Source organism: Quercus suber, unplaced genomic scaffold (genome assembly GCF_002906115.3).
Source record: "Quercus suber isolate HL8 unplaced genomic scaffold, Cork oak 2.0 scaffold_84, whole genome shotgun sequence".
NCBI classification, from domain to species: Eukaryota; Viridiplantae; Streptophyta; class Magnoliopsida; order Fagales; family Fagaceae; genus Quercus; species Quercus suber.
Genome location: NW_027069549.1, coordinates 387,343 through 398,769, shown reverse-complemented (window position 1 = coordinate 398,769; position 11,427 = coordinate 387,343). Strand labels below are relative to the sequence as shown.

The following is an 11,427-nucleotide window of genomic DNA, read 5'->3' as shown; positions in this document are numbered from 1 at the left end:
GCTGCTATAGGCCAAATTTTTTTTTTTAATTAGGCTATAGCAGCATTTTAAAACGCTGCTATAGACCCTTATATTTTTTTTATAAAAATTAGCTATAGCAATGTTTCAAAACGCCACTATAGCCAAAAACCACCCAAAATAAATAAATAAATAAAATTGATTACCAAAAATTAATTGGGTGATGACTAATTTTGAAGGATCACAAAGGCAAAGATGGCGGTTTAGTGATCAGACTTGGTAGAAATCAATTGAGTGAACTTGGAGAGATCTAAGGAAATGACAACTCAATTAAATTATACCCACATTTTTGTGATTTCCTTACTTTTGATTTGCGTTTATGAACTTTTGGGTGTATTTTGAGGTTGATGTGTGAGTTTTTGGATCTTGTTTTTGTGGTTTAAAACTGTAAATGGAGGCTTTGTTAGTTGATGGGAGAGTAACAAGGGGTACAAAAAATCAAGTTAAACTTTAATTCTTGATATTGATTGTTGGGTTTTAGAATGCTTATTAATTGCTTGTTTAAGTTTAATCTTGGATTTGGGTTGTTGTCATTCATAAGCTATGTTTTTTGTTGTGATTACTTTCAACCAGTAATAATAGGTGGGCTCAGTTGATGAGAGTCATTGCTACAGAGCAACTTCTTCTTCTTCTTCTTCTTTTTCTTCCTCTTTATAAATTCTTATATTTAATCTCTTATTTAAGAGAATTTAGGGAAAAAAAAATTTTAAATGCCTTTTCTTGTATTAGAAATCGGAGAAATATCAAGAGACGTCGTTGTTTTGGTGGACTAAACGAAAGAGCAAATTAAAAGCAAATGAAAGTTAAGGGATTAAATTGAAAAAAATATATATATAAGAACTAAAATAAAAACAAACCAAACTTAGAGAATCTCCTTTGTAATTTAACCAAACAAAAAACAAACATCCACTCGGTATTACAATTTATAAGCTTAATATATGAGGCAATGATTTTGTTTTTCCCCTTTTTCCCTGGGCCTGCAAATCAGGATCTTCACCAATTGGAGGGCCAATGATAAAACGTACAGGATGTGCTTATATGCAAAATTTGTGATACATTTTTTTTGAGAAAGAAAATTTGTGATACTTGGGGCCTAGAAATTGCTTTAGTACTCTCACACACACAGAGGGTACACCAATAATTTATGTTCCATCCAGATACTTCAGCCATTCGCTAAGTGGCTGAATAGACAAACTAATTTGCTCATTTTGTTTGTCGTTTAGGACATGTCCAAAGAGAGCACATCAAATTAGGCAAATGGTCGAATTTTAGTTACGTGGTAAGAAGCAAAGAAAGGTACTTCAAAATGCCAATGATAAAGGAATCAAGAAAAAAAGAAAAAAAGAAGCCAATGATAGATTAGCGTGCCAATGTAGTCCCTTAAATCATTGGGTTCAAAACATAATCTATTACAGGTTCCCATCATTCAATTGTTCTGGCACTAGTCTCGTTATCAACTCCCTACCAGATAGTACTTTTTATCTACTCAAGCAAAGGCTATGAGGCTAGTTATGAGGTGTTTGGTGGTGCTAATATGATAACAACCTACCCAAGATGTAGAAACTAAGACTAAAGTAAGTCATTTTGAATAGGGTTGTAAATGAATCAAATCGTTCATAAACAACTTAGGCTTAATTCAATAAAAAGCTTGTTTACATTTGTTTGTTTATAAACAAGTCAAGTTTAAGCTTTAGTTTCAGACTTGTTTAATAAACAAGCCGAGCCCGAGTAAAAAATATTGTTCATAAATAAGCTCATGAACACCAAGGCTCAATACAAAATTAACAAAACAAGTTGAACCTAGGCTTATTTATGAGTTTGGTAATAAAATTGATATAAAGTTGACAAGTTAGCTTATATCCTTCTAAGACTTTAATTAATTATAAGTTGAAACCACTCATCCAAACCAAAATAGGCTAGATAATAAACTTGATATGAGCTTAATAATATGCTTGTATTAGATCTCAAGCTCAAAAGTATGATATTGAGCTTGAGTTTGGGCTTGATATTGAGCTCGAGCTTGGCTTGACTAATGAATCAAGCCAAGCCGAGCTCAAGCTTTTATACTTTATAATGAGCTCAAGCTTGAACATTATTTGTAGGCTTGTATCAAACTCAAGCCAAGTTTGAACATTCTACTTTTGCTGTCGAGCCGAGCTTGAACATTCACTACTCGACAAAGTTCGGCTCGTTTACAGCCTTACTTCTGAATCCCCACAGCACTATCAGTTAGGCTCTTGCAAACCATTTCATGTAACTGTCCAAATCAAGTTGGCAGCTATGGTTTGAAAGAGACCATGAAGATGGTAGGTTTTTTTAGATAGTGTAATAGCCGCAAGATCTGTTTTACATAGGTTTACATACAAGCTGATTAGTTAATGTCAACACATGAAATTGAGTCATGATTTCAGTTGCTTTTGGGGTGTGTAAAATTGTATAAAATAGTTTGTGAGCAACTAGTTTAATTCTATAATTAAAGGCCTAATTTATTCCAATCATGAAAATGAGTACATATCATATCTCACCAGTCACCCACGACCAACATGATTTTCCGTATATTCCAACCAAGAAACAAATGGGAAAAAAAAAACATAAAAACAGCTTCTCTCACCTAGCTCTCAATTATTATTCAGACATTAGCGAGGCCTGAAAGTAACATAGTATTTACCAGATGATTTGGACAAGAAAGGTGGCTTTAATGTGCTTGTCTCTCATTCATACATGTCTATGAGGTCATTTGTTAGCATTGATTAACCAGCTGATATGGTCAAGAAAGATAGTACTAATAATCTCCTGTGCTTACCTTCCTTCATCAACAAGAATCCAAGATGATAGAACAACTTAAGCAAATACTACCATAATTATAAAAATAAAGTCAATCCCACAAAAAAAAAACCTAGGGAGTTGCATTTCTGAAGGAAAAAAAATAAAATAAGAAAGCTTAATCATCACACGTTACAATTGTAGGTCCGTATAGGGGTGGCCATGATGGCCATCACACCTTTTCTGAAAACCATCAACAACAACTTTTACAATGGGAGAAAAGATGGGGAAAAAGGAAGATGAAAAAGAAGAAAAAGTTTTCAATGCCAATCTCTTTACACACATATGTGATTTAATTTGTAAATCCTTTTTAAAAGTAGGGAATCTACTCAAGCCTTGTGTGGGGGGCACTGATAGCACTTAGTGAATAAACCAAATGTATCAACTTGTCTTATGAAATTGAGCATGCTTGCCCATCCTCCAAATCCAAATCCAACCACAAATACCCATACCACTACAAAAATGTTCATAGTATATGATCCTGCCCAACCTCCTAAGAATGATGGTGGTCTCTCTACTGCGTTCTGTGAAGCAAAGGAGAAAATACGTTAGCTTTGTCCATTATTTCATGCAATTTATCTAAAGGAAAAAAAAAAGAAACTTATTATTAAACCAAGGCCTAACCTCTCGAGCCGATGCAGACGCAAAGGTCACCATGTGTGCTAGGGCAGGAATTATGTAAACGGTGAAGCTGACCAGAAGAGACCCAACAGTTGAGTTGATGGGGCCAAAGAAGGGGAATATGATGGCAAGGAACCATATTGGGATTACGACTGGGAGTCTAGCTATAGCTCTCTTGAACAAGCTCTTGGTGTCATGCACCCTAATGAATTTCTCCCACACAAAGTAGAGAGGAGTGCAAGCAAATCCAAATGTTATGAACTGCAAAAGAGTACCATAAATCATCAATTACATTTATTTAATAATTAATGGATTGAAACTCATGTTAGAATATTGATTATATAATTAAATGTATCGTTTCTTTTTAACTATTATCAAGGAAGTTTGGATCCACAAGCTACGAGAATTGCATTTGTAATTTATCAATTCAATGGGATATATATATAATTATATATATATAAAGAAAGAAAGGAATAGCAACCTGGTGAATAAGCATAAGGACGACAGCAGCGTCCCTGAATCCAGTCTTAGGAAGCAAAGAGAGAGCATTGGAATGGGTAAGGAGCATATCCCCAAAAGCCCAATATACAGCTGAAGCTGATGGCAAAGTTAGGGTTAGCACATAGAGTGTTGCTATCAAATATATTAGCTTGAACTTCTGTGGCTTCCACATTGCATGCATAATCTCGCTGCAATAGAAATTAAATTCCCTTTAATCAAAAGTATACATAAATATATATATATATAAACACTATATGTATGTGTGTGTGTGTTTTTTTAATGTAATCATAATAATATATGCGAATCCCTTACACTGTGACAGCATGTCCGCCAAAGGTGTAGAGAATGTTGGTGGCCCCAGTGAAGTAGAGAACTATTTTAGCTGGTCCTGAGTGCTTCACTCCCTCAACCTTCAAACACAGAGAAAGAGAAATAAATAAATCTACAAAAATTTTAAGAATGAAATCATGCAAAAATTTGCTTTGGTTGTTTGCAGTTCTAATAATCTAAAATCTTAAATTACAGTATTAATTTACCTGCCCATGGAGTAGGGATGCAATGGTGAGATACCATGCAGTGTAAGTAGTCATCATAAGTCCCAAGAATGACCAAATTCTGTAATTATGGAATGATGGGATGAAGACAGTTGTTGCACAACATGCTCCAAAGATATAAGTCCAAGTTCTCTTGTCAAGATTGTCGTTTATGTAGTATATGTTGCTGCAGCAATAATGTATATGAAAATATCAGTTACAATATCTACTATTTTCCATTTTAAAATAGGTGTTTAGTTATTTTGGCTAATGATTAATTCTTTAATTTACCTTGCACATGCAATTAGTTGAATTACAGATCCAAATAGAAGAAAGGTGCAGTTGAAAAAGAGGCCTACATTCCTCCAGTGTTTCCCCAACAGCCCATCAAGAACTTCAAACCACTGCAACCATTGAAAGTGAAAATTGACAACGAAAAAGAAGTGCTTAGCGTTTTTTTTTTTTTTTTCCAAATAAATGGTGCAATATTGATTTTTTTTTTTTTAAATCAAGTTTTAGACCGATATATTAGAATAATGGTTAAATTATTAAATTCATATTTCTAACCGCTTAAACTTTTACATAAATGATCATATATCGTAATATCAAAGTAGGTGGTCTTAACTCCTTCAAAGAGAGAGAGAGATTTTACCTGAATAACATGATTCCTGAAATCAACCTTTTCTCTCTCCTTTCTAGTTCTGTACTCAACATAAAGAACACTAATAAGATATGCAGTCCAGCTTCCCATCAACCCATAAAAAAGCTGAAAAAGGATTCCAGATAGCATCCCCAGTTGTGAAAATGAGTAAGGCAGTGTGAGAAGCACTTGTGCAACCTACATTTCATAAAGACAACTGCTTAAGTATCTTAATAATAAAGTGTTCCACAACAATTTGAGTCCAAAAAACAATGAAAATAATAATCTTGAACAAGTGCATGCCTGGTTAGAAGCACAGCTAAACCAGGCATCATAGACTGAACCTCCATGCCAAAACAGCTTTGATAATTTGCCTTTAGCTGACTTGGAATCGCCTTCTTCCCTCTCCATTTCTAAGTAGTTTCCAGCTATAACAGTCTCAACCTTCTCAGAAGCCATTGTTATAGACTTAGCTAGTGATGTGGTGGAAGCAATGGACTAATTTAGTATCCTATAAATAGATAAAAGAAAGTGCTTCTTCTCTCACTCCTTGATATTTCATATGCTGCTTCTATTTTCCTAATAAAAACTTTTTTGAGCAATAATTGAACCACCTATTGGCCGGGGACCTATCTGAGTCACCCCTTTGGAATGTGATTGCAAAATTTTAGTTCATGTATCATGTGGCTGTACCTCTAGCTTCATTGGAAGGTGATAGGGCTATGTCCCCTACAGGTGACATAAACAGTTCACTTTCTCTTTTCAGTTTTCATTTTCAATTTTCTTTTGTACTATTGAAAACATGTTAGGATTTTTCATTAGTGGGCCTCAATGGGCCAGACTAGCATGCACTGCACGAGCGGGATGGCCCGCAATGTGCCTTAAGTTTTCATTTCATAATGTGAAAGAACCTTTTTAATACTAATTCATCATGAATGGATATAGGAAAAAGTGAGAAAAAAAGAGAAACTTTTGAAATTAGAAAAAAAAAAAAAAAAAGGATTCATTGGTGTGAGTGTGATTGTGTGTGGGGGAGTGTTAATATGGAGGTGAAGATGGATTGAATGATTACTTTGAGTTGGGCTTTGGTGCTAAGCATGATTAGCAACACGTGTGCCAACTGGCTTTACAAAATATATATATATATATAGTAAAACCTTCCTCTTTTCAAAGTGAGGTCTTTGGGCCATGGATTTGGGACCTCTCATCATGATCCTAAGTGCCTCCTAAAGTCACAGTTCGGTGGCAAAATTTGAGATTTGGCCATGTCTTAATATTAAAAAAACAAAAGGGGATAATATAGTGAAGTTGAAACATTGGTGTGTATTCCTTTTGATAACTCAATAATTCTTTCTTAGAGAAGGAGGAGAATAATTTGGCATTTTTTTTTAGAAGAAAAAATAATAATTTAGACATTTAAACATGTAGCATTAACATACCTTCAAACTTCAAATTTCAATTGCTAAGGTTAAAACTTAAAATATAGGCGAAATTGATCCCCAAAGTTTGGGCACTTGGTAAAGAAAAATAAAAAAGGGCCTTGGATCAACGATTGGTAAGAGAATTAATTGGGTCAGAGTGGCCCAATACCTGCCCAATAGGCCGGATGTATGTTGCATGGGTTTAATTTGAGCAGCTGACTTCGAATAATTTTTTATCACCCTCAACTTTTCACTTTTCACTCTATAGTCTAGGTTCTAGATACTTGAATTCATTTATCACTAGAGATTCCGATAGGATTAGAAAGATTTTCTAAATCATTTGGTAAACTTTTTCTTTTCCTTCCTTATTTATTTATTTATTTTTAGTGTTGGCAACACATGCAGGGCACGTACTTGCCATATATATAAAATGGTAGATAACACTAAATTTAGAATTTACTTATAACACAAACAAAATATATAAACTATTTGAATTTTGAAGTGCTTAGAAATTTTACCACTAATGGATTGAGAAATTAATTTTACTATATATGAAAGAAGAAACACGTGCATTATAACAAGAGACATATTGTATTACAAGCCAACATTATAATGTGTTACAAATATATACATGTGCCTTCAAAGGCATTACATCACAATGTTGAGTAGAATTGATGTCCAAATTCAATAATGTACACCATATAGTGGAAATTTAAATAAATCAAGGCCTTTCTTCACATGTACGTCTTTGAACATTAGATAAGAGAAAATAAATTTCTCTTTATTCATGGAGTGACTTATATCCCACATGAGGATAGTAGAAGTTCTGTCTCTTCTACACCAATTGCAGAAGTTCCTCCCTTGCAATTGTACCCCGTTCATATTAAAAGAAAAAAACTCATACAAAGTCAAAATAAATAGTATAATCACATATTAAACTCAATAGGGTCAATGAGAGCATTCTAAACTCTTAGGGTAATAACCTTAGAGAATTAAGAAAGAGAGCAAGAGAGATAACTCCTTGTACCTTGTCTGTAACTAAATTTCTATCTCAATAAGCTCCATAGTTTTGAAGCTCGAGATTTTGAATCTTAAGTGTCAACCATTTCACCACCAGGGCATCTTGAAAATAAATCCTATTCCACAAAGCACAAACTGAAATTCTTTCCCATGTTACCAGGAATTGCTAGTGAACGCCCCAAATACCCTTTTATACCTTTAAAACTTCAAAATCAAAACTACCAAGTAACAGTTGCAACTCACATATAAAAAAGAAAAGTTTGAGCTGCAATTTACACAATGAACAACACTAAACTTTCTATGTTCTAATATCGTTTTCTTTATGAGGGGAGGAGGAGGGGTAGAGAAGGATGGGATGTTTCCTTAAATTTGAACCAAATGTAAGACCCAAAGATGAACTGCCTCCTAAAAGGCCATCAATAATTAATTATTTAGATAACACAAAAGAAAACTTTAGACCCCACTAGCATTAAGGGAGAACCTCCACATTTATATTAGAGAATAATCGATGTTGTTTTCAATTTATTTCAAATAGGCATATATAATTCAGGGTATAGTTCATCTTTCCTATATAAAGAAACAATGACAAAAAGGTTTAAAGTTATGACAAGAATTACTATGAACAAAATGAGCGAGAGTCATCAAAGATTGAGACACTTAGCATGATAGATCCCAATGCCTAACTAAAACTGGGATGTTATGTATCTCAAGTTGAAGAGAGTTTCAATAACAATAAGTTCTGCAATAAGAACAAGGTTGGATTAAAATAAATTGCATGGTGTTTAGAAAGATATGGCCTTATAGAGGGTTGGATTGAAAGGGAAAAAAAACAAAAGATTAATACAGCAAATTTGAGATCATTCAAAGTCTAATTTTAACATAACCCATGTGAATATATTCCCCTTTGATTAAATGCAACATTACTATGAGTATGAATGATGGAGTTGATCCCATAAAACCATGTATAGAAAAAGCATGAGCCCTCTGTAGTATTTCCTTCTCCGTATGAACACATTGCCACATTATCAAAATTCACTTATATAACTTAGAACCATGTTCAGTAACAAACAACACCAAATCAACCATTAGAAAGAAACGCAATTGAGGTATCCTCTAACATGATCCTTCAATTTTAATGCAGTCTTATTCATGAAAAAAAAAAATGTAGCTTTTCCCCAAATACACATGCCATGAAATGTAAGATTAGCAATAACCCATCAACCTCAAGATTGTGAACTGACTATCAAGCAACAATAACAGAACATAAAATGCTCAAAAAAAAAAAAAAAAAGCCTTAATCAGTCCTATAATAAGAGTCGTGACTATATATTTGCTTTGTTGGTAGCTCATTTTCCCAGATTTTCACCCTAGAATTCATGGTAATTACTAATTAGATTGCCTCCCCACTTCTCTCTCTTTCAATCTCAACGCAAAAAGAGATGAAGAGGGTCACCTTGTTCTTCACGCTTTTTAATATAATTACGTCTAGTATTTTCAAAGTCCACCTTGTTCCCTTCATTTTCTGCAGAAATCCCATTTTAAGGCTTTAATTCCAACCCTCCATATAGAATTCTTAATTCACAATTTACAAGGACAAAACTAGGATTCAAACTTAAGTAGGGCCAAAGTTCTTTGTTCAAGAATTTTAGAAAGTTTGAATATTAATACTCGAGGTTGACAACGATTCATTACTAGCATTAATTTTTCAATTTTTTTAATTTTTTTCTTTTTTTAAAAATCAATAATAGATATTTATAATCAAGAGTTCTGTAAGTCAATTAGCACGTCTTGATATTTTCAAGGTCTGACTGAGGTTAAACTAATTCTTTATTCTATCCACACTATATATTTTTTTTTAAATCTATTTATTCTTCTATACCTAATAGCTTCATAATGCTATATATAAAAGATTCTAAAAAAAAAAAATGCAAAAACTATAGTTAAAATTTCAAATTCATGTCTAGTATTACATTAATAAAATAACTAAAATAATGATTAATCAACATCATGCCCTAATATTCAGCAAAAAAAAGGGTGAGACAATTATCGATGTCTTGGTTAAGGAATTTTTTATTATAATTACTTGGTTAAGGTTGAGGTAGCATAAAGATGTGAGATCTTTTCCTTTAAAAAAAATCAATTTTGAAAAAGCAATAAAAAAAAAATAAAAAAAGAGATTTGTTAAACAATCACATGATAATGAATGGTAACTTTGAGTCTTCAACTATGTAAATAATAAAACTTTTCCCATCACTACATTAATTTAGCTAAGGCACAAAGTTTATGACCAATAAACTAATCACACACATGCTCTGATGGCAGTTTAGGTAAGGCACAAAACAATAGATTGTTGTTTCACACGTGTATTACATTTATGCATGCATGTCAAGTGTGTCCCAAAAGCTAATAAAACATTAAAAAATTAATAAAATTCTATCATTCAAAAAAATAAAAAACTTTCCACAGGTTGTATTAAATTATAGGTACAAAGAGCTCTCAAATTATAGGTAAAAATTGGGTAAATATTATTGGATTTTTGTGATTTGTTTTGCTAAGATATATAATTGGTTTGTTTTATTTATTTTTATTTTTTTGACTTAGACCGTGTCCAAAGGTTTTTTTTTTTTTTTTTATCGGAATATTTTTGTAGATTTTCCTTGTTGTCTAGATTTGTAAATTGCCCAAATGTTTAGCTAAATATTTTTCTTGATATTCTTGGGACAACCAGACAAGAAATGATTTGATAATTTTTTTCATTTTTAGTTTCAGGGGTCAGCTTGCAAATTTTTTGAGAGAGGAGGGCAAGTATATTAATTTTAGAGCCAAAATTTAATTTTTAATGATAATATATATATTAGGAAAAAAAACTTCAAAGCTGCACTGCAGTCTGCAGATAATAAAAAAATTATTTAAAAAAAAAAAAAAAAAACTAACCTGGTTCACTTAGAAAACAGTGAGTTTCCTGTTGGATCAAGGAACATAAAATGACTAAAAAGAGAGAAAAGGAAATTACAAATATACAAAGAACAAACAAAGAAACAAACCCTTTATATTATTGTTGGCCATTTCGAAGTTGATTACAGAGCACACCGATATACAATTAAAGGTTTCTATTTTAAAGATAAAAAATTTTCATAATATGAAAATTTTAAAGAAGCAAAACCCCCCTCTCTCCTCTCGATCTCCTTTAATGGCTAAATAAACAAAATGAAACAAATCCCCCTTCTGAAAGGTTTCTTTCACCGCCTTTTTTTCTCTTGACTTAACCGCACAAGAAGCCCATTTCTACCAACCACTCTCTGTAGTCTGTCCTCTCTCTCTTTTCAAGTTTTGCTTTTCCTCACCAAAACGCGCTGTTTTGGCTACCAAATAAGACAATACTTGAACAAACTAAATTCCTGTAGATGACACGCATTCACTCTTTTTATACATAGAAATAACTTTGATAATCACAACTTACAACAGAAGAGAGATGAGTTGAATTCTAAATATTTGGAAATACCATAAAACATCAATTTAGCTTTCAAACTCTTTTTTGGGTGGTGTTAGGTGTTTGGTTTTGCCAAATGTTAGATTCTTAAACTCTTTAATTCATTAAATAATTTATGGGTTCGGTTAATGTATACTCTTAAAACATACATTAATCATTTATTTTGAGAAAGTTTTTATAGAGAATTAAAAAAACTATTAAAACAGTAAATCACTTTTTCTTTTTTTCATAAAAATTTCTTAAAATAATTTATTAATGTATGCCCAAAGGGCGTACATTAATAAAATCCATAAATATTAGATTTATTAGATTACAACTTTTGGTTCATCAATGATGTTCATCTTTCAAGAAAGTAAATAT

At 32.5% G+C, this 11,427-nt stretch overlaps 1 protein-coding gene across 1 annotated transcript; it reads right to left on the bottom strand.

Annotated features, from left to right (window-relative positions):
• Window positions 1-2,927: 2,927 nt before the first annotated feature.
• LOC136067744 (auxin transporter-like protein 3) lies at window positions 2,928-5,851 on the bottom strand. Its single transcript, XM_065773971.1, has 8 exons — window positions 5,440-5,851; window positions 5,149-5,334; window positions 4,788-4,900; window positions 4,500-4,683; window positions 4,276-4,373; window positions 3,944-4,151; window positions 3,466-3,723; window positions 2,928-3,365 (listed from the first exon to the last, which is right to left on the bottom strand). Exons 1-8 carry the CDS (start codon window positions 5,593-5,595, stop codon window positions 3,171-3,173), a joined length of 1,398 nt encoding a protein of 465 aa, XP_065630043.1. The 5' UTR covers window positions 5,596-5,851; the 3' UTR covers window positions 2,928-3,170.
• Window positions 5,852-11,427: the final 5,576 nt, after the last annotated feature.